The 23,342-nt window shown below is 53.1% G+C and overlaps 9 protein-coding genes across 9 annotated transcripts; 4 read left to right on the top strand and 5 right to left on the bottom strand.

Annotated features, from left to right (window-relative positions):
• Positions 1 to 967: 967 nt before the first annotated feature.
• NCU04783 (EH domain binding protein epsin 2) lies at positions 968 to 4,288 on the bottom strand. Its single transcript, XM_955139.3, has 4 exons — positions 3,434 to 4,288; positions 3,162 to 3,231; positions 2,868 to 3,088; positions 968 to 2,808 (listed from the first exon to the last, which is right to left on the bottom strand). Exons 1-4 carry the CDS (start codon positions 3,504 to 3,506, stop codon positions 1,379 to 1,381), a joined length of 1,794 nt encoding a protein of 597 aa, XP_960232.2. The 5' UTR covers positions 3,507 to 4,288; the 3' UTR covers positions 968 to 1,378.
• A 1,245-nt stretch (positions 4,289 to 5,533) lies between these two features.
• On the bottom strand, positions 5,534 to 10,467 carry hat-6 (histone acetyl transferase-6). The gene is made up of 3 exons (XM_955138.3): positions 9,201 to 10,467; positions 9,072 to 9,119; positions 5,534 to 9,002 (listed from the first exon to the last, which is right to left on the bottom strand). Exons 1-3 carry the CDS (start codon positions 9,970 to 9,972, stop codon positions 6,256 to 6,258), a joined length of 3,567 nt encoding a protein of 1,188 aa, XP_960231.3. The 5' UTR covers positions 9,973 to 10,467; the 3' UTR covers positions 5,534 to 6,255.
• A 288-nt stretch (positions 10,468 to 10,755) lies between these two features.
• On the top strand, positions 10,756 to 11,765 carry nuo9.8 (NADH:ubiquinone oxidoreductase 9.8). The gene is made up of 6 exons (XM_955137.2): positions 10,756 to 10,870; positions 10,928 to 10,994; positions 11,064 to 11,156; positions 11,208 to 11,211; positions 11,304 to 11,398; positions 11,462 to 11,765. The coding sequence occupies exons 2-6, from the start codon at positions 10,947 to 10,949 to the stop codon at positions 11,480 to 11,482; spliced, it is 261 nt and encodes an 86-aa protein (XP_960230.2). The 5' UTR covers positions 10,756 to 10,870; positions 10,928 to 10,946; the 3' UTR covers positions 11,483 to 11,765.
• Positions 11,726 to 12,937, bottom strand: NCU04780 (VEG136 protein; the record flags this gene model as incomplete). The annotated part of the gene is made up of 1 exon (XM_955136.1): positions 11,726 to 12,937. One exon carries the CDS (start codon positions 12,935 to 12,937, stop codon positions 11,726 to 11,728), a length of 1,212 nt encoding a protein of 403 aa, XP_960229.1.
• A 387-nt stretch (positions 12,938 to 13,324) lies between these two features.
• Positions 13,325 to 15,254, top strand: NCU04779 (60S ribosomal protein L8). Its single transcript, XM_955135.3, has 3 exons — positions 13,325 to 13,831; positions 13,896 to 14,405; positions 14,468 to 15,254. Exons 2-3 carry the CDS (start codon positions 13,971 to 13,973, stop codon positions 14,666 to 14,668), a joined length of 636 nt encoding a protein of 211 aa, XP_960228.2. The 5' UTR covers positions 13,325 to 13,831; positions 13,896 to 13,970; the 3' UTR covers positions 14,669 to 15,254.
• A 1,769-nt stretch (positions 15,255 to 17,023) lies between these two features.
• On the top strand, positions 17,024 to 18,299 carry NCU04778 (carbonic anhydrase; the record flags this gene model as incomplete). The annotated part of the gene is made up of 2 exons (XM_955134.2): positions 17,024 to 17,144; positions 17,210 to 18,299. The coding sequence occupies 2 exons, from the start codon at positions 17,024 to 17,026 to the stop codon at positions 17,779 to 17,781; spliced, it is 693 nt and encodes a 230-aa protein (XP_960227.1). The 3' UTR covers positions 17,782 to 18,299.
• Positions 18,300 to 19,598: 1,299 nt separating this feature from the next.
• Positions 19,599 to 22,140, top strand: NCU04777 (PrnX protein). Its single transcript, XM_955133.3, has 3 exons — positions 19,599 to 19,962; positions 20,027 to 20,807; positions 20,873 to 22,140. Exons 1-3 carry the CDS (start codon positions 19,722 to 19,724, stop codon positions 21,342 to 21,344), a joined length of 1,494 nt encoding a protein of 497 aa, XP_960226.3. The 5' UTR covers positions 19,599 to 19,721; the 3' UTR covers positions 21,345 to 22,140.
• Positions 21,411 to 21,839, bottom strand: NCU12085 (hypothetical protein; the record flags this gene model as incomplete). Its single annotated transcript, XM_011396739.1, has 1 exon — positions 21,411 to 21,839. The coding sequence occupies one exon, from the start codon at positions 21,837 to 21,839 to the stop codon at positions 21,411 to 21,413; it is 429 nt and encodes a 142-aa protein (XP_011395041.1).
• Positions 22,045 to 23,321, bottom strand: NCU12084 (hypothetical protein). Its single transcript, XM_011396738.1, has 2 exons — positions 23,086 to 23,321; positions 22,045 to 23,016 (listed from the first exon to the last, which is right to left on the bottom strand). The coding sequence occupies exon 2, from the start codon at positions 22,982 to 22,984 to the stop codon at positions 22,268 to 22,270; it is 717 nt and encodes a 238-aa protein (XP_011395040.1). The 5' UTR covers positions 22,985 to 23,016; positions 23,086 to 23,321; the 3' UTR covers positions 22,045 to 22,267.
• Positions 23,322 to 23,342: the final 21 nt, after the last annotated feature.

Raw genomic sequence — 23,342 nt, 5'->3', positions numbered from 1 at the left:
AGCCAAGAACTGAGGATCCACTCTTAGTCTGTCCTCCAACCAATCATACAATGTGGATGATTCTCTAGTCCAACTGGATTCTTAAACAGCGGGAAATGGCTCGTGCACCATTTTCGCCCGCGCAGGCAGTTGGACCACGCAAGAGGGAAAAACGGAAGCTATGACCACCTGATGATAATTGGTCAAAGGTAACAACCGTAACATTCAAATCAATGACACTTTGAACAGACCCGGCAGAGACACAGATAGACTGGCAACAAGGCAACAGTCAGTCAGGAAGAAAAAAGATGAAGTTGTAAAAGAAGATGATGATGGATGACTCTAGCGAACAAACATTTCAAGGCAACTCTGCCAGCTCTTTATACTTTCCCAAACTCTCCCAAGTCTCCTCTCGTCCGACAGCCCGACGACACCAGTTGGTCATCTCATCTCACTTCCTCAATCACGTGGTGCTACATCCGGCGCAGTTGCCTGGCCTCTTTGCGCCTAGTCACCTCAATTTAGCGACCTGGTTGGCTAATAGAGGCCGAGCTTATTAATAAAGCCAGTCTGCCTTGCGGGATTGCTTAACAATCACTAACAGGTCACAGCGCGTTCGACCACTCAGAGGAAATTGTATATGTTGTGAGCCGACATTCTCTGCTGATAGCCTCACTTTGGGAGATCTTGGTGCTGTTTTAATGTTTCAGGATGACGGGAGCAACGATAAAGAAGATGACGTGAGTTGAAGTTGGTGACCGGTTTGAAATGGGGTATAAATCCCCCGGTGTTGGACAGTTCGCTGTTCTCGTCTTCTCGGTCGTTCTGGTGTGATTGTGCTGTCTCAGACATTGCAGAGTATCGAAATCTCAGATACGTTCCGTGGATTTCTTATTATTTCAGTTTGTCTCTTGCCGTTATCACCAGTGCCTGCTTGAAGTTACTCGGCTAGAGGTAGCTCGTCGCGCTGATCACTTCTTTCCCCTTGGTGCCTTGAAATCAGCCGTGCCACTCTACTTATGTTGAGGTCGAATAGCGACTGGACTCTATCTACACCCCCAAACACAAACCATGAACGTAGAAACGTTGAACACTCGTGTAATAATGCGTCTTTGAAACGATAAAGAAAAAGTTAACTGGGGGGTCTCTAGAATAATACCATACAAACAAAATCCCAACCCTATACACCATGAAATCAACAACAACGCAGTCAGAGTTTTAGAGCCACTTCCCAATCCAATAACTCTGTTCCTCTCTCTCACACACCTTGCTCTCAATCCCTGTGTGCTCCCGATTCCCTAGGTTGTTTCTCCACCTCTTTCGCTATTCAGGCCCCTTCTACTCAGTTGCTCGACCTTTGAGCACTCTTGCCACCGCCACCGTCTTCATCTCCCTCCTCCTAGAAAGAGATCAAATCACCCTGGCCACCCTGCTGTTGCCTTTGCTGTTGCTGACCACCCGCCGCAAATGGGTTGCTGCTACCCATCTGCTGCTGCTGATATCCCCCGTTCATGCCGCCGTAACCCATGTTCATGCCCATACCGGCCGGCCCCGTCGCCGCAGGCATCTGCTGACCTCCGTACGATATAGTCGGCAAGCCCGTGAACTGCTGCTTCAAGAAAGGGTTGTTGCCCGTCGCCTCGGTCGTGATCTTGTTCAGGCCAGCACCTGCACTGTTGACAAACGTTCCAGGGGCGGTATGTTGTGCCGGAATACGGAGATTACCCGTGTTGCCGAACGTGTCCATGCCCTCTCCGCTGGCGAGCAGGGCGTTGAGCTTCTGCTCATGCTCGCTGAGTTCTCGCTGGGGCTGTTGCGGTTGCTGTTGAAACTGAGGTTGTTGCTGCTGGGGCTGCTGCTGTTGCTGGGACTGCGAGCCAAAGGTATTAAATGGCGAATTAGAGGAAGTAACGGAGATCTGGGGGAAGGACGATAGTGTCTTTTGCTCGGGGAGGCTGCTCAATGCCGGCATCGATGGCGCCTTGTACGGTGACTTTTGCGCGAATGGGTTGTTCGATCCTGTCGGCATTGGCTTGATGGCTGACTGCTGGCTGTTGTTGTTGTTGTTGCTGGCCCAAGGGTTGTTACTACCGGGCTGCAACGTCGACGAGGAGTTGTCGAATTGGGGCTGCTGTTGCTGCTGGTTCGCGTATGGGTTGTAGCCCGTTGGCTGGGCCATGAATCCTTGGGGCTGTTGCTGCTGCTGCTGTTGACCGTAAGGATCGTAAATGCCGGTAGGCTGGGGCTGGAAGCCGTTCTGGAAGCCGTTCTGGTATCCCGTCTGCTGATATCCCATTGGTTGCTGCCCGTACCCGGTGAATGCATTGTTCATGTAAGCAGTTTGTTGAGCCTGCAGCTGGTTCTGATCAAGTGGGTTAGCAAAGAAATCCACCGCACTGCCTTGCTGATAGCCTTGGTTGAAACCGGTGAACTGAGGCTGGGTCGTCTGCGCTGGGGTATCATCAAACAAAGCCGCGGCATTCGTCTCCTCGAGCTCCCGTCGCCTTCGCTCCTCCTCTTCCTTGCTGAGCTTGATGGCTTTGGCGAGATCATCGTCGTCCACCTCGGCGAGAGCCCTCTCACGTCGCTTCCTGTCTTCCTCCTCTTGGTGTTTGCTCGCTTCAATCGCCAACTTGTACTCTGCATCGTCCTCGTCGGCATACTGTGCTCTATGCTGCCGGGGGCGGGGACGCGACGGTTCGGCGTGGTGCTGGGGCATCTCCTCTCCGTACTGCATACGCGATTTCCAGGCTCTTCGGTCAGTACGCTCCTCGCGCAATCTCTCCTCGTCTAGGAGCAGCGCAGTAAGATCCTTGGCGGCGACACGGACTGGTAGTAGAACGTCAGCATACTGAAAACAAGGCCTCCAATTGGCGTGTGTTCCCTACCGTTGTTTCCAACGTCCTTGCCCTCCTCGTCAATGTATTGGAACTCGCGCAGTGTCTTGATAATAAAGATGTTCTGCTTGGCCCACGTCACCACCATCTCGGATCCCTCGTGCAAAATGTAGTCCATAACCTTCAATGCCTTCAGGACGTGACGCCAGTTCTTGCCCTTATCGTTCAGTCGCTTGTCGAGCATGTCCATGATTTCGTAGAACTCGGTGCTTCTGCAGTTGGTACAACAAGTCACTAACGGGAACCCGGTGTAGTCGCTTGAGGAACTCGAGACGGTGAACTTACGTGCCGTACGTCATCTGGGCGATTTGCCCCATCTGGGTTCCTGTAGGTCCCCATGGGTCGTTACTTGTCGCTATAATCGATCAAAAGCGTCAATGTCAGCCAAGCCATGTCTCCAAACGAGGTGGTGATGTGTGGCTGTCGGCCAGCGAGCCAGTTGGAAGCGCACAATGCCAAGGACGACATGGCATCATCACCGCAGCGGGAGAAGCGCAGTGGGTGGGAGAAGGATGGAGGCAGTAGCGACAGCAGAAAGAGAGCGAGGAATGACCCACCATCGCGCACTTTGACCTGGGCGGCCGAGTAACCCTTTGTGACGTTTTTGACGCTGCGAATTACCTTGGACATGATGGGCGGCGGGCTTCTTCGACGTCGAAGAAGCTACTAAGCTGATAGATCGGATCGATGTCAAAAGGAAAGAGAAGAATGAGAGGCTGTGTCGGGGGAGTCTCGCTCAGCGGGACAGTTCTCGTTGCGTGTCGCGGGAAGCCGTCGGTCGGTGGTTAGCGTCTGATTACAATCAGTCGGCAGTGGAGCTATTGCAATTACAGACGGGCAGGGAAGGTGGTTGATGTTGTAGTGCGACGGTTTGGCGATCGGTCCACGCCGCTCACAAGGTACTTCGGTACGATAGGCCGTGGTTTCAAATTATATTCGCTCGGCTGGCTTGTTGTGTGTACCGTTCCAAAAGCTGTGCCTTTGTCTTGCCGTGTGTGTGGTCTGGAGCGCGCAGGTTCAAGGTCGGTCTTGTTCTAAACTCTGGGGTAAATTGGTCGTCTGGGGATCCTCGTCCGTCAACAGGACAGCGGCGCCGGGGGGAGTGGGAAAAGATGTTGACCGGGTGGAGGAGGGATTGGATGTTTGGAGATTAGTCTAGGTTGGACGATTGGCGTGTGAACCTAGGTAGGTAGGTAGGTTAGGAGGCGTCAATTGGGAGCAGGTGATTAGGGCGATGTTGGGAGGAACAGGACGGAAGAAGTGGAAGAAGGAAGAGGGACCTGAATGAGAGGGGCCAAGCTCAGCAGGCAGTTGGCCACCAACTGTTACAAATGTGACGATGCGACGCGCAAGCAAGTGTTCAGGTCCAGTCCAATGCGCAAGGAACTCCCATCGGTTTGTTAGAAAGAAACCTCTCACTAGACTACTAACCAACCACCACCAGCAAGCAGCCTTTAGGTATGGATTCGAGCTTGTTTTGGACACTCATGTATCGTTGGGTATCTAGTGTAGGTAGGTACATAGAGGTAGAAATCCCTCTTCCCAGCCTGGGCTACCTACCTAGGTTGAGATTACGCAGTTGATTCGGTCCCAAGCAACAGGGCACTATCGTCGTCCTTGTTCCTGTTCCCTTCCCATCATCTTTTCAAGATTACCCGCCTGTTAGTGCTAGACCCCTTTCGGCAGCTTATACCGTAGCCGATCATCATGTCAGGGTCATGTACCTCTACTATCTGGGCTGTAAGTAGTCCAAATATCCGAACCCAGGAACCTACCCACTGTCAGCCTTTGATTTCTCCTTTGCGTACCTTATATCCGCCGATGACTACCGAATTGTTTTCCTACCTGAGTTCAGTTGTCATGTGTTAGTAACCAACCCCTCCGAGTCTGGTCATTGCCCTGCGCCATCCTGGGCGAGCGGCGCTGCTGCTGCGGTGACGAAAGGCCGTGTGGGTGGCTTGGCACGATCCCCCAATTCAGGTCAAGTTCCACTTGACTCCAGGTCATGTCACTCACTGCCCATCACTCATCCATCGGCATCCCCCTTTCCCGGAACCAAGCGGGCAGTTCTCAAACAAACCAAGTAAGCTGCCTTTCCATCTTTGTGTTATGACCGGGCCCAGTCAGTCTCCCGATGAGGAAGAAATCATGCCCAACAATATAACCCTCTATTGTTATATCATCAGGGATTCACTCCACGAATTGTGCCTGACTGACATAATGAGAATTGATGGGGTCCCACTGAGCTCAACCCAAGTGTGTTGTGAGATAGGCTAGGTAGGTATCCAGTCACAGTCTTTTGGTGTACCTTGTTCCTGGATTTCTACAAGTATGATGGGGACCCTTTTTCCCTGCAGAGGGGCTTCGGGTTCTAGCAAATGACGTAAACATTCACGACTCGCCCTGAGGAGAAAGGGCTCTTTTGCGACGGGACTGACAAGTGACGAACGGGGAGAAATCATTCGCGGATAGAGTCAAGCAAATTACAAGGGCAGAAAATGGGCTGCATATGCAGTGGAACACCCTTGTGGAGATTTTTTCTGGGCTTTGGCGTTCTTCTAGAAATGGAAGCAATAACAGTGCTGCTGAAGTTATCACGACGGAAAACATTGCCAGAGCCGGTTCGTTACCAACTACATTCACGATGCGATTGTGAGGGGGTCTTCAAGAGTAAATAACTGCTGCGCATCACATTTCAAGTGCTGATGCTACATACGTACGTAAAGAACAATGATGCCCCTCGCTATCAAATGCTATGGACCTATACCGCCGACCAACCAGACTCCGATTGCCCTACTGACGCCATGGCCTATCCGTGATGCCCTCATCAGGCCCTGATCTTCAACAAAATAAAAAAAGGTTAATGGGAGAAATAAGAGAAAAAACCAAAATTTCAAGCCAGCTTGCCTTCCCCCTCTTTTTAAATAAACGTAACAGCAAGGTAAAATAGTAGAGTAGAAAATAAATGAAACAACATGGGGCCGAAGAGACTCACAGGAGGTAAGAAGAGGAAAGAACAAGGGGGCGGGCATCGACATGTTCGAGAGGGAAAACCCCGTCAGGAGTCGTCATGGCCGCCATCGCCATCGCCATCACCATCATCCTGACCATCCTCACCATTATCACCACCATTCTTCAGATACGAGTCGTCAGTGCCGTAACCCGGGTCACGCCACCATGCTCTATTGGGTTTTGTTCTCCAGGTTGGCGGCGCTGAAGCAGGACGGTCGGCTGAAAAGGGATTCGGAGACGCAAACCTTACCACTTTCCGTGGTCTTCCCCTTGGCTGCCGTCCTCTTGGTGTGGCCCTTGCTCCTCCTTCTTCACTTCCTGGTCCTCTTATTGTCATCTCCGGCCTCCACGATAACGCTACTGATTCCTAATTGTCGTCATCCTTCATGGTAATATCTGCTTGTTCGTCTTCTCCGCCGCCATTAAAGCTGTCGCCGTTATCGGCACTCCCAGCGTCCTCTCCGTTTCCGTTCGCGCCAGAAGAGTTGGCACTCCGGCTCCCACTCCCACTGCCACTACCGCTCATGTTGTAACCGGCGGCGCTCTCCGCAGTAGGGGTAACATGCACCGTATCCCTCATCCCCTCCTCGCCCTCCTTCTTCGGCGTCGTAGAATCGAGCGATTTCTGCTTCGCCAACCAACCAGGAGGAAAACCCGGCCCACTCTCGGCGTTACCGTAGTCGCTCTTCTTGGTGCCCTTGGGCCAACGGCCAGGCCCGCGACCGGTGCCACCTGCTTTGCGCTTGCTGCTGCTGCTACTGCGGGGCTTGATGGCTGAAGATACGCGGCGGACACCGCTCGTGCGGCGAGGATTTCGTGGCCGGGCGGCGCTGCCGCTGTTGGTGCGAACGGCTGGTAGGCGGGCAACAGTGTTTCGGATGCGGTCGACGCCGGCCCCGCGCCGGGAAGTGTTGACCGGTGGAACGACCTCAAAGCGAGTAGGCGGGATGCCCTCGTATTGAGCCATCCAGTCGTCGGGGTTCTCTTTATCTTCGCCATCGGCGTCCGGCTCGGTCTTAGCTTTCCGGTCGTGGTCATCGTTGGGGTGGACAGAACCGTGGACGGAGCCATTGGGGAAGAGACCGTTGGTTTTGAGGACAGATCGAGGGGAGATGACTTCGGGCTGGATGATACCCAGCTCGTTAGGCTCGGTTGACTCGAGAATGGTTGGAGCTGAGGTGTCAATCTCCATCTTTTCGACCTGATTTGCCAGACCGTCAGGCTGAGAAGCATTACCGTTGAGAACGGTTCCTTCTTCAACCGTTGGCTTGGTCTCGTCGTCCTCCCTAGGGGCGATGGCGTTTAGTGCTGGTCCAAGCTCAAAGTTCGTGGCATTGCTCCGGCCCATAACGTAGGGAGTCCATGTGAGGGCTTTTGGTTCCAGCTGAACGTATTTCTTGGCCTCCCACTTTGCGACGTACTCCCGGCAGTAAGGTAGGTCGACGCGGAAGGCATAAAGTTGGGTCTGGGGATCGCGCACCAAACATCTCAAGCCCTCCAGTGATGAGATGACGTCGTCTGGCGTAAGGCCCGTGTCATCGGAGATCTTCTTGATACTCAGACCTTTCTTCTCCTTGGGATCACCGGAGCAGTGCTCAAGGAGGTACTTGCACATCACCAACCTCCAGTAGTTCCGGTAAGACACGAGGCCCATGTCGGAAAGAGGCTTTTCTGGGGAGCCAGTCTTTTGCTCGACCCTGGTGAGGAGATAGGAGAAGTCGATCAGGAGATTACCGTATCCCTTTCGTTGGTGGATAGGCAAGGTGAGAATACACGAGACGTTGTTCTGACTACTCGCCCGCTTTTCCTTGGAGAAGTATCCGACGAAATGGTAGCCATATTGGTCATATTCACAGAGGACGTAGAAGAGAAATGGCTCCACGTCGTAATAGAGGGTCTTGGACCCAAGGAAGAGCTTGGCCAGCAAGCAGAGATTCTGGCAGTAGACCGGATTTTTGCGTCCGTCGACCTCGAAGACGGATATCGAGCCATGGCGATAAATCTCGTCGCCTGGTGGGTGTTTTGCGGGGCACTTAAGCTTATGTCTCCATGCCACATAGTCGGAGTTCATGTACTTGAGGCAGAATTCGCAGATATATAGAACCCGGTTCCTGCTGTATTCCTCAGGATATGGTGCGGCATACCATGTGTCGATCTCCCAGCCTCCGAACTCGATGCACTCGATTTGGCTGGCTGGACCGGCCGTCTTCTTGGACTTCTTGACTGGTGCCTCGATCTCGGCTTGCATCTTCAGGAGTCGTTGTCGCCATTCCTCCTCGGCCATTTGCTTCGCTTCATCGAATCGCCGACGATCCTCGGGTTGAGGTAGTGTCTTGGACGTATCCGCCTCGGCGTCGGTGAGGATGCCACCGTATGGCTTTCCTTTGAGTTCGTCCGTCTCCTTATCGTAGAAGGAATAAAATGGCTGGGTATAGCTTGTGCTAGCGAACGGTGCCGTGGAAGGTTCCATTGCATCAGCTGCTGCGGCCGCCCTGCGCGACCGACCTGATCTTCCTGACGTTTTACGCCCAGACCGTCCTGAACGGCCGGATCGACCTGATCGAGCAGACCGGCTTGATCGCTTGCTGTCCCCCTTGGGTGGTTGCGATGTTATCTGCTGTAACTTGGTGGGATCTACACGCATGCGCAGCAAGATGCTGCTTCGTGTCTTCTTGACGATGTTGACCGGGGCTGCAGGATTGGAGATCTTAATTCGCAATGACCGGGCCGATGTCGGCCTCGCTTGTTCGTCGTAGCCGGCTGTGCTCTCATCGGGTTCTTCTTCGGTGCCCACGGTGTTCCGGCGTCGCTTCCTAAGGCTGATTATGTGCTCTGGGGGTTCTACTGAAGACGTCTTACGTTTCCTAAGTACGCGGGATCCATCCATAGGATCCTCGTCCAGCACGAGCTGGTTGAAGACGGAGTGGGAGTCCGGGTTTGTGTGTTTTTGAGGAGGCAGAAGGTCCCTAGCCAGTTTGGGTGCTGACGCTCGGCGTGTGGTGGGGTGGGTAATTGTTTCCGTCCCGTTCACCTGCGTCGGCTCGTGATTCTTCCCCGCAGCGGTTTGTGACCCTTCTTCACTGGCGCAATTCGGACATTTCCAGGCGTCGAGTGCTAGTCATGGTCAGTGTACGTAATTAACATCAATGGTGTCGATGCGGAAGGGCTCCATTAAGTTCGTACCTTGATCACTGGCCAACGCATTCGCTTCCCTTGCACACTGCTGGTGGGCTACTAGCCGTCAGCTTCTAGCTCTCCCTCGTACCAGTTCGTAATCCATCCCGTAATTCCAACAGAACAAGATGTACTGACCGTTGTCTCCACATCCTGCACATGCAAGATACTCCTCGAATTCCTCGGCCGGGTCGTGGTCTTCGTCTTGCTTGCAGAACATGCAAAGCCCACTATCGCCCTTTTCGGAACCCTCGTCATCATCGTCCTCGTCGCCCGCAGGTTCGTGCTCAGCCGCATCTTCCCAGTGTACCTCGTCCTCGGATTCCGCATCACTGACGCTCGCCGAACTTGCCGACGAATGGTCGTCTTCCTCCTCCTCGCTTTCACTTTCGCTATGGTCAGTGTCACCCGGTTTTATCTTGACGGCACCGACACCCTCGTCATCGTCGTCCTCGTCATCGTCATGATCCTCCTCCACGCTTGGTAGGTGTTGTTGCGAGGTATGTTCCTCGGAGTGGACGGAGTCGCCCTCGTCTCCCTCGGCATCCTCATCGAACCCCTCGGGGTCTTCACCGTCGTGTTCCTCTTCTTCGCCGTGCTCATCACCGGAGTCTTCGTGGTGGTCGTGGTCATCATGGCCGTCGTGGCTGCCTTGGTCCGAGTGTTCGGCATCGTCGCCTTCGCCCATTTCCTCGTCGTGGTGGTCGTTCTCTTCCTGTGCATCGTGCATCTCTTGGTCTTCGTCGGCCTCGCTAGGCTCGGGCTTGGCGATGATGTTGGACATGTCGGAGGTAATAGTGACTTGGTTGACCATTGCGACGTCCCCGTCAGCGGTACTGGCCTCAGCCTGGTGTTCCGACATCATGACGCTCTGCTGCAGCTCCTCCGCCCTGAGCTGTTCGTCGGCCATTGCAGGTGTTGTGTGTTCTGTTTTGTCCTTGTTGGTTGTCCGCTTTGTTCTCAGCACCCGGCCTGGCTTCCCCGCACGGGCACCCCTTTGGCAAGTCTCGTCAAGCGTAACCTGGCCAGAGGGCACTCATACCAGCTAGCTTGAAGTTGGTGGTTCGGGCCTTATCATGCCTGGAGGTGGGTGAGGAGTGAAAGGCGACCCAAGTTTACGTATCGGCGACAGACTTCTATGTGGTTGTGGTGCTTGGAGGCCGCAGCTGCGAGACGCTGGTGCCTACTGGAAGCAGGTGATTGTGTTTGCGACAGCTCGAAAGGGGGGTTGAAAACGCGCTGATCTGGGGGACAAGGCTGCGTGTATCGTGTTGTTCAGCGGTCGCACTAGGTCGATGATGTCAAAAGACGCGTCGCGTAGTGCTTCTTTTGTCGTGGAGGGCCGTAGTCAGTGCTCGAAGTGCCAGTGTGCTTGTTCGCGGAGTGTTCTCCCTGAGAAGTTGCCCGTCCCTTTGGAGTTCCAGACGCCCTTACCAATCGAGGTTACGTTACCGGGCCGATGTACGTGCAAGGGTACACGTGCTTAGTCAGTTGGCAATGCAACCGCCAAGCTTCCAGCTCCTGCGGGTCCAGGCGGGTTGGTGGGGGGGATGGTCTCTGCTCCACTGGAAACATCCCAGGCGACCGAAAGCTTCCATTTCCACAGCTGATTTCCACTTTCCTTTCTTTGAGCGCCTGAGGCATCCGCGGCCCGTCTCCGCCAATTCGTCAAGGTGGACGCTCCACGGCATCTGCCATCCCCATCACCAAACTTGGGACCTGTATCCCGGCCACTGCAACTGCTTAGCTGCGGATTGTCACAACAGAGAAGCCACAACGTAATCATACCATTGCACATAGGACTTTAGGTCGGTTCCAAGCAATTCGAAAAATAGTGTTACGGCTTGACTGACCGAATTGACTAGGTCCAGAAAAACCGCCGCGATGCCTGTCCCATTCGAGGCCCTCATTCCCTATGCCATCATCGTCACGGTAAGCTCCACCGGATCAGTGCGCCCGGAGCGGGGTGGGGGGGATCGGGTCCCGCTGACGGAAACCTAGATGTTCGGCGTCACGGGCGCCGGCCTGTCTGCCATCAAGACTGCCCAGAACGGCGGCAAGAAGGCGAGATGGTCGTTGGATACCTGGGATAGAGTGCGTAGACCCTCTGCTACTCGTTGGGCTCATGGGCTAACTGTTGTATAGCAAAGTACGCACCACTTATACCTGCGAACTACGCGAGTCATGATGCGCCTTTGCGCACATCCACCTTGACAGCGACTGACAATTGGTGCTTTATAGTGATGGACCGCGACCGCAGACTTACCGGATGGTTACGAGGGCAAACAGATGCCGCAGATGCGCCTTATGGGTTTGAGTACAACAACCCGTGGAGAGTATGTGGCTTTGATTTCCGAGCTTTGCGATACACATGGACTGACTGACACATGCACTTCCAGGTTGAGAAACGGTTTTCGTGATTGGTCAACCGACATTCAAAACAGCCACCTCCAGGGCGGATTGTCAAGAGGATTATCGAGAGAACCAGGCTCACCAACGATATCACGACGGCCCGCACCGACGACCACTTACCGATACGTTCGACGATATCAATACGGCGCCCTATTCGGGCCATACCAGCCGTGCGGGAAAACAGAACGCTTAGATACAGGCTAGGTAGACAGCACTGCCTAATGGTGCTTCCACAGAGTATAGAATACTTTTCAGATCTGAATCTGTGCTCTGTTCTTGTTGAGACCCTCCAAAAGCATGCATGCCTGACAAACCTCCTGACTAGACATGTAACCGCAGCGCTTGCAGTTACCCAACGTCTGCCGTGTTACTGGCTTGGAGTTCTTGTTCGTCTTCAACGGAACTGCACCATCTGTCTCTGATTCCGCTGCCCTGCCGGCCAAGGAGAGCTTTGAGACATCAACCTCGAGCTCTTCGGCAGCCTCGTTCTCTCTCAGCTGCTTCTCCATGGCGGCCATCTCGTTGCCAGAGGCAGCTCCGTTTGAGCCACAGCCGCCAATGCCACCATCATCCTCGGCAGCAGTTGCCGCGGGTGGCTTGGATTTGCCCTTGCAACCACAAGATGAAGCCGACTCTCCTGGTACTAGTCTCGCCATGTCCTCGCCGCTACGGAGAATATCCAAGATGGCGCTCGGTCGTATCCTCTCCAGCTGCTTGATCAGAGCTCTGGCGGTGCCACGGAACGCCTCCGGGCTGTAAATGCACTCTGTGCTAAAGTAGTCCAACTTCTTGTGATACGCATACATGACAATCTCCTTTTCGTAAGCATACTTGAGCGGCTTACTCCTCTTGACATCAGAACTGTCGTCTCCAGTTACAATGTTCGTACTCCGTGCCAGGCGTCCCATGTCTCCACGCAGTAGGTTCATGAGAATCGTCTCGGCCACATCATCGGCGTTGTGTCCCGTTACCACGTGCTTGATGTCGAGCATTTTGGCCCCACGATCGAGAGCCTGTCGTCGGAAGACGCCGCAGTATGTGCAGTTGCCCTTCTTGCCAATCGTCTCCACGACCTGGTCCATCGTCCACCCGTAGAGCTCATCGTACCCTACAATCTTCAACGGCATGTCGTACTGCACGGCATTTCGCTTGACCGTCTCCAGGGAGTCGTCTCGGTAACCCTTGATGCCTTCATCGATACTGAGTAGAACGAGTTCGAGTCCGTAGTTGTAACGTTCGTTCAGAGTCTTGAGGACTGAAGCGAGCACAGTTGAGTCCTTGCCGCCTGACGCGCCGATAGCCACTCGCTCGCCGGGGTAGAATAGGTTAGATGATACGATGGTATGGTGGACCTCTTCCTCGAAGAGTGTAAGGAAGCAGCCCTTGCAGACTCTGGCGTGGTTCTTTGGCCGCTTGATGTTTGCTCGCTCGGTTTTGCAGATGGCGCAAAGTGCTGGAGCCATCTTGGCTGAGATGAAGGGGGTTGAGAGAAAGACTGAGATGGGTTGTCGTCGGATACTGTTTTGAGGAGTTCCTGCCTGAGTCCACGGGGTTTTTTATGCTGGGAAAATTATGTGCTGCGTAACCAAGTGTCCAGACCTGATTTCACGTTGAGATATGCCGATGTGCTGCAGTCGTCAACAAATTATGTGTAAGAGGCGGCAAACTGACAGAAGGAACCTCAAGGCATCACTGCAGCGTTCAAGACAGGCCTGGACCAGACCAGAAAAATGCGATAAGCTGCCTGGATTGCCGATAAGGGACACACCGTGGCGTTTGCCCAAGACGGACCTGGCCAAGCTTGCTGTAATCATGCCCCACTCATTTTCCAGTCCAGCCACAGCTGTCTCTTCGTCAGCCCCCACCAAGTGGACACCAGCCGCAAAATATCCGCCAACCCTAAAAATTCCACCACCACTTTTTCTCCGCGCGTTGGAATTCTCGATTTTGAATCTTTGTCTGTTGCACCTCACGTACACTTAGGAACCTGAGCCAACGCCGATAATCACAATGGTAAGCACCTGAACGACTACGACTCGATACTCACGACCTCTGCGATCGTCTTTACGGCGCGCGCATGTGGGATATGTTGGGAATGCTCTTGATCTCTGATTGAGTTGCATGTTTTCCGCTCGTCGGTCCTCCGGGGCCGCGGGTGATGACCTGGCTTGAGTTGGATCCGCGTGCATGGCAGAAATGCTTGCCCGGCCACTCTCTAGAGTTAACGAAGACTGAAGTCAAATGGACCAAAACATTTACTGATGTCTTCTTCTCAATGATAGCCTCAGAAGTCTGGCAAGAAGGCCGCTCCGGCCCCCTTCCCCCAGGGTAAGGCTGGCAGCAAGAAGGCGCCCAAGGTAAGCAAAAACAGCTCCATCTCCATCTGCCTCGTCGAACCTCGGTGTGCTAACATGCAGGCAGAACCCTCTCATCGAGAAGCGCCCCCGCAACTTCGGCATTGGCCAGGCTATCCAGCCCAAGCGCAACCTCTCGCGCATGGTGAAGTGGCCTGAGTATGTCCGCCTCCAGCGCCAGAAGAAGATCCTCAACATGCGCTTGAAGGTCCCCCCTGCGCTCGCCCAGTTCCAGCAGGTTCTCGACAAGAACACCGCTGCCCAGGCTTTCAAGCTCCTCAACAAGTACCGCCCTGAGACCAAGACCGAGAAGAAGGAGCGTCTCCTCCAGGAGGCTACCGCCATCAAGGAGGGCAAGAAGAAGGAGGATGTCTCCAAGAAGCCCTACGTTGTCAAGTACGGTCTCAACCACGTTGTTGGCCTCATTGAGAACAAGAAGGCTTCCCTCGTCCTCATCCCCAACGATGTCGACCCCATCGAGCTCGTTGTCTTCCTCCCCGCTCTCTGCCGCAAGATGGGCATCCCCTATGCCATCATCAAGGGCAAGGCTCGTCTCGGCACTGTCGTCCACAAGAAGGTATGAAGCATCCGATAATCCCAGGGCGACAGCATGCAGTGAACTAACATAGTATGTCTTAGACCGCTGCCGTCCTCGCCCTCACTGAGGTCCGCGCTGAGGACAAGAACGAGCTCGCCAAGCTCGTCTCCGCCATCAAGGAGGGCTACCTCGAGAAGAACGAGCAGGCTCGCCGCCAGTGGGGTGGTGGTATCATGGGCGTCAAGTCCCAGATGAAGATTGCCAAGCGCAAGAAGGCTCTCGAGAACGCCATCAAGGTCTAAATTTGACCTAATGGTGTAATCGAACACGGTTGGGATATGGTCCTCGAACTACTGGTCGGCGTATTGGACATACCAAAATCAGATCAGGGTCAAATGAACTGCCTACTTCCGCCGTAGCAGACGTCCCAAGGTTGCTTTCAGACGTTGTGAATAACAAATGATACCCAGTTTTTGCTTTCTTCCAGTGTGATGAAGACCCACCTTCCTTCCCCCCAGGTCAGTTCACCATGGATTTCCGATCCCATCCCCCATTCCCCCATCTCATTGTAAACTTGAACGGCATTAGTGTGTACAACATTGAGCTCATATACCTACGCTCATGTGTTGAAGGATTTTATCGTGCCAAGATAAACTTTTTGCCCTACTATTACCAAACACTTTAGTCCTCTTTGCTCTCGGGACTTTCGTGCATGAAAGTAGTGCTACATGCCATCACTTGACGATGGTTTAGTTACTTGCCTGGTTTTTGACTTTTGGGTTCTGTCTTTATGGACATGAGACATTTGGTTCCTTGTCTATCCTTGGCCATGAGCCTGGCCCAAACAGTCTCGGTAACATTCTATGCAGAATCAATATAATGCTATTCAACAACTGATTTTCGTCATTCTTCCCTTGTCATGTCTGGGTGCTGCTTGTTGAATTGATGGCTATTGCCAAACTTATAGGAACTGGCAGAATCAAAGCGCACCGCCGCTAGGGAACGATCGTCAGGGACTGCCCCCCTTGTTGTTGTACCAGAGTACCGAGAATCCGGCTTCCCGGTGACGGCGAATCGGCTCCGCCGTTGGCAATTTGGGGAAGTCTGAAGCTTATCTGCCACTTTGAGGTCAGACAATGGGTGATCCATGATGGGTTCAAAGCTGTCAGAAAGTTTCTGCGCAAAGCACCCTTCTCGCGCCCTCGTGTCCTTCTGGTTCGGATGTATGTGGATGCATTTGATATGGAACCGGGACACCCATGATGCTTCCCGGAGTCGCGAGAGCTCTTGTGCTTGGTCCATCCCTCCATTCGATATTTCCGGCGCTGAGAGGGGTTCCTCCACCGGCGTTCTTCACAGTGGCTGACCGGGGCGTGGGTGGTGCCTCCCAAAGTCTGCATCCCAACTTCTCCCACTCGGCCATGCACCGTAACAATGCTGAAGACAGAAGCGCCTTCCCGGCATTTTGTTGAGCAAACACTTCTTATCCTGGACTAAACTCCAGACAGATTTATGGAAACAAGCAGGGTTTGGCTTTCCAGTCCGAGAATATGGGGAAATCTAGTTCATCTACAAAAGCCGGCGGGTGCCCCCCAATATGACGGGTAGCTGCAGAGTGAAGGTATTTTGATCTTGAAATCCTTTTGTTCTGATCCCTTGTGCCCTCTCCTCGCTCTGATATCAATAACACAACCGAAGTTTGCGCCTTTCGCATCTCAGACTACGGCCGAGTCAAAGACGACGGCCTCCTGGAAAGCATATCCACCTGGTAAGTTCCAATCTCTCTCGATACTTCACTAGACAACAAAGTCAAAAAGAATCAACCAGCCTCCGAAAATACCGTTCATGTCGGTGACGGGTCTATTCTTGGCGTGTGGTTGTGGATGTCTGTACGCTGGGACCTTACATTTGGCCCCTCCCGATTCATCGGATCCCGCAAGCCTCAAGTGAATCAGTGGGGTTCAGCTGCAAACCAGTCCACCATGATACGGGGACTTGGTGAGGATACCGGGCATTCCAGGAGATTACAGCTTTTACTTCTGGAAGATTGCAACTGAACGGAATCGGGTTTCCAGAGGTCTGGTATCGGAGTTGAGATCTGAGAAGAAAAAGAGGGTTGGTTGAGAAGAATCATTTCATCTCGTCCGGCTGATGAACCACACAAGACGCCTGCAGTGGTCAGCTCAACAACATCCGTCTTCACCATCTCTTCAGTTGTTATTCCACAAGACGGACACCGCATTCCGTACGATTGGACGTCCTGTTATCGTGGGCCAATACATTCGGGATCTACAAGCTCCTATACTTACACATGCGTGGACCGCAGGCGGATCTCGAGCTCCTCTAGTCTATTCCGAATCCCGGGTACTGAGCTTACCTTTTGATACCCGCTTCATATTCCTTATATCACACCTTCACTCCTCCTTTCACGCCGCCGGCCCGCGTTTCTCTTCTTATCAAACGAACCTATCATCTACTGTCCTCGCTCGAGCTACTTTTTTATCCAGGGTCTCAAGTTTGTCCTCCCCCGCTTCGGTCCTGCTGCACGTTTTGCTTTTGCATAACACTGCTGGCTAACACAATCCGATAGTTTAGCGTGACGTATCTTTGCCTCGTTTCTTCAACCTTTGATACCCAAACTCGTTCTATCTTTTAAAATGTCCGCCGACAACACATTCCACTACGCCTTGAGCTCCAACAATGCTTGGGCTGGTTACAAGGCCCATCAGAATCCCCAGTTCTTCCCCAAGCTAGCTGGCGGCCAGTCTCCGGAAATCCGTAAGTCATCATTCTAACCAACTCACCTTGCCTCTCTTTTATCCGTCCTAACTTGGTTTCAACAGTCTGGATTGGTTGCTCCGACTCTCGCTGCCCCGAGACCACTATTCTGGGCATGCAACCCGGTGATGTCTTTGTCCACCGCAACATTGCCAACATCATCTCCCCCACCGACATCAACACTACGGCTGTGATTGAGTACGCCGTCGCCAACCTCAAGGTCAAGCACGTTGTTCTCTGTGGCCACTCAGCGTGTGGTGGAGCGGCCGCTGCCCTTTCCGACGCCCGGGTCGGTGGCGTTCTCGACACCTGGCTGCTCCCTCTCAAGACGGTCCGCTTCAACCACGCCGAGGAGCTCGAGGCCATCACAGACGAAAAGGAGCGTATCATGCGCATCGCCCAGCTCAACGTGGAGGCGGGCATCAAGGTGCTCATGAACAACGCCACGATTCGGGAAGCCATCGCAGAGCGTGGGCTCGAGGTCCATGGTGTGTTCTTTGATATCAGCTGCGGACGCATCAAGGAGCTCGGGTGCGGCACGGCTCACGCGGGAAAGGGCGACCATGTTGTTAGGGGCAAGCATGGTCAGCTTGTGTTTGGACAGGATGGCGAGGCTGCGATTGCTGCTGCGCAGTAAAGTACACCGAACTCAACAAGAACAAGCACAAGGTTGAGGTTCATGTTGAGATTGCGGGGAAAGATTTACACTACACTAGCGAGTTCGCCAACGGGCGACCAAGAGACGGGTTGCAACGGTGTAACGGTGCCTTTTCTGGGGGGATTTGGCTTGGTAGACTTGGCAGGTCGCGCGGGATGTCTTGGCGATCTATCGGGTGTTGAGCAAGCCGGGCAAAGGGCATTGACGTGTTCGGCAACGAGATGTTTTGCATTTTTGGGTCATTTGGGCATGGATTATCATGCTGTTGGAGAAATTACATGGATGGAGGGACTTGGAAGAAGGCTGGAGCAGCAGTAAGCAGCACAAGATCCTGACAGTCCGTGCTTTTCTCACTATGGTTTACATCCTTATCACGGACTTTTCTACGGAGAAGCATGTCATCATTGCAAGGAGTTGAGAGTTGAGTTGGTTTTTTGGGATATACAGAATACATGGTTCATATTTACCAGTGTTCGAAATTCATGATCTTCCTAACTGCTGTCCTGGCCTTTCTATCGTAATGTAGACCCAAGAGCTTTTCACGAGGACCTGGGTGACGGTGAACAGAAAAATGACCAATAGAAAATCACGACTTATACAAGCACACAGCCATCATTAGCTTCCGCGGGTTCCGTTATCGTAACCATTTGACGGGCAGATGGACAGTACATGACTCGAACGCGAAGATGATGCGAAATTGCTGATTCCAGGACAAACAGAGAACACTGGCGGTCAAGCTTTCAGGAGTTCGAGAGTTCACATCGATGATATTCACGACTTACAGGCAGGCAATTCTTGACGATGTGTATTGTTTGGTTGTTGTTGGTGAGTGGCTGCAACAGCAACTACACTAACTGACAGTCAACACAGTGAACTCTTATCGGTGTTTTCGGACAGTGTCCATTGATGGATCCTCGGGATACACCTGACCCTAACCCTACAAGCAGAGTCGTTGCTGTACCCCTCATTGTACTTAGGGGACGACAGGTAACCCCACTTCACCCACTTTCTAGAAATGCAATGGACGACTTTTCGAACAAACAAGCGCGGCCTGAGTTCATCTCCTCCCCCGGTTTCCGACCATGACGTGAAATGTTCAAGAGAAGGAAAGAAAGGAGAAAGCAACCACGTGCTGGGCAAAACAAGCTTTTTCACAGTCCGGGTCTGGACCTTTGAGGATACCTACCCTTGGGGCAAATGGCATTGAAAGGCATCCTTAATTTTGGAGAAATCCACTCGGCATGAAGTTGACGACGTCAGGGCTCCGGGGAAGCTGGTCGGGCGGTCGGCCGTCTGATGTCCAGAGGTCCACTGTTTGGGCGGTGGAAAGGGTCGTCGAATCCCCAAGGGAAATGGTTTATGAACGGTTGGGAAAGAGGAGATTCGTGACAGTCGATATTGGAATCTGTTTGGATGGCTTTGTGATCAGTAACAGACGAGTTCCTACCTCTAGTGTAGCTTCTCACCAAACGTAGAAGTAGGTGTTAGTGTGGATGATGCACAGCAGAAGTGGACCGTAACGCCTTGAATGGTGTAGAAACCATCACCGGGTCTCACTTGCCGGACCAAAGCAACAAAGCCGGGGGATTACCTTCCGTTCCGGATAGTGAAAAGGTCATGTCAATTTCCATCCGATCTACCTTCTTAAACTGAATGTCTAAACCGTTGACCCGCGGACGGGAGCCAAGCCCAAGCCGACCGTTTGACCGGATGACGGACATGATGCAAACCATGGAACCCAACGGATTACTTCCACTTGCTGGGCACGGCTTGGCGGATCAACAGTTCAACGTAACCACGCCATCCAACTTGGACATCCCACTTGATATCTGAAACCGTGGGGAACATCGGGACCCTTCTGTCTCACAAACTTCCCCAAGCAGGGACTCATTCGGTATATCATCCATCCAGACATCATCATGACATTTTCCATCCTCACCGACGACGAAATCAAGTCGCTGTTGGACAACCTCACACTAGACGAGCTCGAGTCCTTCCGCGAGAACCTTAGAGATGCTCTCCACGTATACTCTACCGGAGCTCATACGCCCGGCCAAGCTCTCATCCACCAGCCCGAGCGAACGGTAGTCCGCAGCGGCATCACCGGCGCCACCACTTTGTTCATGCCATCATGTAGTCCAGCCGGTCACGGTGTCAAGGGTATGATGTCTTCACATCACATCACATCGCAAACGGGATGGGTTACTAACCAACCCCCCACCAGTCATCACCCTCTCTTCCGCCGAGCAAATAGTCAAGTCGACACAACAAGAAGAAGCCGGCCAAGACGCCACCACCCCGCTCATCCGGCCCACGGGCGCCATCACCTTATTCAACCCCAACGGCTCTCCGCGGGGCATCATCCACGCCAGCACGGTAACCGCCTTCCGCACGGCACTGGCCTCCTTATGTCTGGTCCATAAGCGCGACCACGTCAAGACCATCACCGTCTTCGGCTGCGGCGAGCAAGCCTACTGGCACGTGCGCCTGACCTTACTCCTGCGCGGGTCCACCATCAAGTACGTCAACGTGATCAACCGGCGCTTCTCGCCCTCGTGCGGCGCTATGCTGCGGCGGTTCTACGAGGTCTCGCCTGCCATCAAGGCGCGCGAAGGGTGGACGAATACGCACTTTGGCGTGTTGACGCCCAGCTATGGCGAGTATGAGCGGTTGCTAAGGGACCAGGTTCGGAGCGCGGATGTGATTTTCTGCTGCACGCCCAGCACGGCGTGTCTCTTTGATGGCAATATCTTGACGGAAAGGGATGCAAGGAGGAAGGGCAGGCTGATTGTGGCGATTGGAAGTTATACGCCGCAGATGAGGGAGGTGCCGATTGAGCTGATTCAACAGGCGGTGAAGATTCAGGATCAGGCGGGGAAGAGGATCATTCACCATCATAAGCATGCGATCGAGGGGGGCGTGGTGGTGGTTGATACCCTGGACGGAGCGTTGAAGGAGGCCGGGGAGTTGATTGAGGCTGGACTGGGGCCAAGGCATTTGGTTGAGTAAGGATTACCCTCTTCTGCTTCGTTACTTTTGCTGCATGATAATGCTAACGAAACGTTCACAGACTCGGAGAACTAGTAATGCTCAACCGCATCGCCCTCTCCGAAACCGACAACGACTCCTCCCATACTTCGACAGACGTCGACACCGACACCCTCTCCGCCTCCGCCTCCACGCTAACCATCAATGTCGCTCCCACCGAGGATAAGGACTCCTCCTCCTCCTCTGCCAAGGACAGCATAGAAAAAATAAGGCGCCCTCGCCACAGCCGCCACCTCTCCCTCCAGAGCATCGTCCACCGCGCCTCCCGCTCCCGCAGCCGTAGCAGCAACCCCGATCGCGGTGACGACTACGAAGAGAAAAAGAAGGAAAAGAAGAAGAAGAAGGAGACGGAAGACGAGCTGGCCCGCTGGCTGCAAAAGGGCAACGTCATCTACAAGAGCGTCGGTCTCGGATTGATGGACTTGACGGTCGGCATGCAGCTGGTGGATTTCGCGGAGCAGAAGGGAGTGGGCACTCATATTCCGGCCTTTTAGGAGAGGAACGGGGTTGGTAGTATTCCGCTTATGGGATTGCAGGGGAAGGAGATGGTGGAGGTTGGGTTAGGATTGGAACCGTTGGATGTTGCTGGTGGTGAAAGTAATGTTGTCGGCGGTGGTGATGTTGTTGATATTGTCGGTGGAAGTAAGACTTCTGCTGGACTTGGGAGTGAGGGTGGTAGTTCCAGACTGGAGTCGAGTGAAGACTCGATGGGAGGAAGTCAGGATCAGGAAAATGGTGCTCAGGGCCACGGCCAAGGAGGAATTCATGTGGCTTAGAAAGCCCAGGGAGCTGCTCGGGGTGAAGCCAAGGGAAAAGAGAGAGAGAAGGACGAGCGTACTGCTACCGGTCATTGTCACGGTTTTGAGGTGACAAAGAAGAGAGAGTATCATGGGTTTGATGATCGCGATTTTGCAGCAGAGCAAGGGAGCAAGGAAGATGAGGGTGAGGATGAAAAACGGGAACAGGAACATGGGTTCCATATCCCTCATTTGCCTCACGTCCAGGACATTCCGATTATCCGGAAGTTTAGCAGACGGAGCAGGAACAGTCTTTGAGTTGGCGCCTACAAGCTCTGTCGAGAATGCTTTTCATCTCCAGACTTGAGAAGAGTCAACACGGTATAGATGTTATGAGTTCACGTTTACGATTCAGGAAAGGCATAGCAAGTTCTCTCTCTCTCTCTCTTTCAGAAAATGAGTAAACAGCAGGTTATGTAGCTACATGGGTAGATAGACACGTTAACCAATTCTGCTTTCTATTCACCCCCAATTGATTAAACCCAGCATAAACATGCCATTCCTTGACCAAATTCCGTGCACGCAATTGAGATAACCCCCAAGTAAACTAGGCTCTTCTTTGCACTTACTCTTCCCACATTCCCGTTTAGCTATATAAATATTTTTCCAAAAGATCAACCTCACAAAAGTCCAAGACCAGCAGCACCCATCAAGCCTCCCACAATCATGTGAACCACAAAATGCACCACCGGTCCACCAAGTGTCTTTTGTGTCTCATCCTCCTTCCCCTCCTCCCCTCTCAGATCCTTCTTCCTTTTCTTTATATTTTCATCCACCGCAGCTCTGGAGGAGGAGGAGGAAGAGGACATACAAATCCTCTTCCAAGCTCTATAAAGCGGAAACACATGGTAAAGACTTAAACACCCGGTAATTCCTCTAATAAGCTCTTCCCCCTCTTTTTCATTTTCTGGACGCAGGCCCGTGCTAGAAAATCGACGATGATGATGAGGGAACAAGAAGAGGAGGTAAAAAACTAGGCAGTTGACGCTCAGAAGCAGGCCGCCAAAGTTGCGGAGGATGAGGCGGGCTTCTGTTGCTTGTTGGGGGGTGATGATTGATGACGACCGCGGGGAAGAAAGAGCTGTTGAAGAGGAGGAAGAGGAGGAGGAGGTGGAGGTGGTGGAGGAGGGGGAGGGGGAGGTAGAGGAGGGAGATAGAGATGGTGATGGGGAAGAGGGAGAGGAAGAAGAGGCAGAGGAAGATGAAGAAAGAAGGGGAAGTTGCGATTCAGGACGCAAGAGGAAGGAGAGCGAGGCGGGGGTTTCGATTAATAAGTGGAGGAGGAGGGGGAGGTGGGAGGTGGGAAGGCCTAGGATTGTGGGTGTGGTGATTGGCATTTTTCCAGGTTGTTGTGGTTTCGTTGGTTGGGCTGGGAAGGGTTGTTAGTAACTGAGGCATCTTTATTCTGCGAGACGGGAAGGGGTGGGGAGTGACTGACCTTGATTGATATCGAAATTGAGGTTTGTTGGAGAGAGAGGGGTGGAGAAAAGCTGGTACCTCCAGTGTTGTCAAGTTTGGAGGCGCTACCTCGTGAAAAAGGTTGCAATTTTCCAATGATGTCAAGGTGCGGCGTGGGTTGTTGTTGTTGTTGTTGATGTTGATGTAAATGGAGACTTGTCTCAAGTTCGGATTAGGATCCAGGTTTTTTTATCTTGTTTCGGACTTGGATTTCGGGGGGATTTCTTCCTTCGGCTG

Source organism: Neurospora crassa, linkage group VI (assembly GCF_000182925.2).
Source record: "Neurospora crassa OR74A linkage group VI, whole genome shotgun sequence".
In the NCBI taxonomy this organism is placed as follows: domain Eukaryota; kingdom Fungi; phylum Ascomycota; class Sordariomycetes; order Sordariales; family Sordariaceae; genus Neurospora; species Neurospora crassa.
This window is presented reverse-complemented; position numbering and strand designations above follow the sequence as displayed.

Bases quoted from the DNA above. Each gene is read 5' to 3' on its own strand.
- NCU04777 (XM_955133.3), top strand. From the start codon at position 19,722: ATGACATTTTCCATCCTCACCGACGACGAAATCAAGTCGCTGTTGGAC. The intron at 19,963-20,026 runs GTATGATGTCTT...ACCCCCCACCAG, and splicing joins AGCCGGTCACGGTGTCAAGG to TCATCACCCTCTCTTCCGCC. The intron at 20,808-20,872 runs GTAAGGATTACC...AAACGTTCACAG, and splicing joins GGGCCAAGGCATTTGGTTGA to ACTCGGAGAACTAGTAATGC.
- NCU04783 (XM_955139.3), bottom strand. From the start codon at position 3,506: ATGTCCAAGGTAATTCGCAGCGTCAAAAACGTCACAAAGGGTTACTCG. The intron at 3,232-3,433 runs GTGGGTCATTCC...GATCGATTATAG, and splicing joins CCAGGTCAAAGTGCGCGATG to CGACAAGTAACGACCCATGG. The intron at 2,809-2,867 runs GTAGGGAACACA...TTCTACTACCAG, and splicing joins CAAGGACGTTGGAAACAACG to TCCGTGTCGCCGCCAAGGAT.
- NCU12084 (XM_011396738.1), bottom strand. From the start codon at position 22,984: ATGCCAATCACCACACCCACAATCCTAGGCCTTCCCACCTCCCACCTC.
- NCU04779 (XM_955135.3), top strand. From the start codon at position 13,971: ATGGTGAAGTGGCCTGAGTATGTCCGCCTCCAGCGCCAGAAGAAGATC. The intron at 14,406-14,467 runs GTATGAAGCATC...AGTATGTCTTAG, and splicing joins GCACTGTCGTCCACAAGAAG to ACCGCTGCCGTCCTCGCCCT.
- hat-6 (XM_955138.3), bottom strand. From the start codon at position 9,972: ATGGCCGACGAACAGCTCAGGGCGGAGGAGCTGCAGCAGAGCGTCATG. The intron at 9,120-9,200 runs GTCAGTACATCT...GACGGCTAGTAG, and splicing joins TGCAGGATGTGGAGACAACG to CCCACCAGCAGTGTGCAAGG. The intron at 9,003-9,071 runs GTACGAACTTAA...GACCATGACTAG, and splicing joins TGCGTTGGCCAGTGATCAAG to CACTCGACGCCTGGAAATGT.
- nuo9.8 (XM_955137.2), top strand. From the start codon at position 10,947: ATGCCTGTCCCATTCGAGGCCCTCATTCCCTATGCCATCATCGTCACG. The intron at 10,995-11,063 runs GTAAGCTCCACC...ACGGAAACCTAG, and splicing joins CCTATGCCATCATCGTCACG to ATGTTCGGCGTCACGGGCGC. The intron at 11,399-11,461 runs GTATGTGGCTTT...ATGCACTTCCAG, and splicing joins AGTACAACAACCCGTGGAGA to GTTGAGAAACGGTTTTCGTG.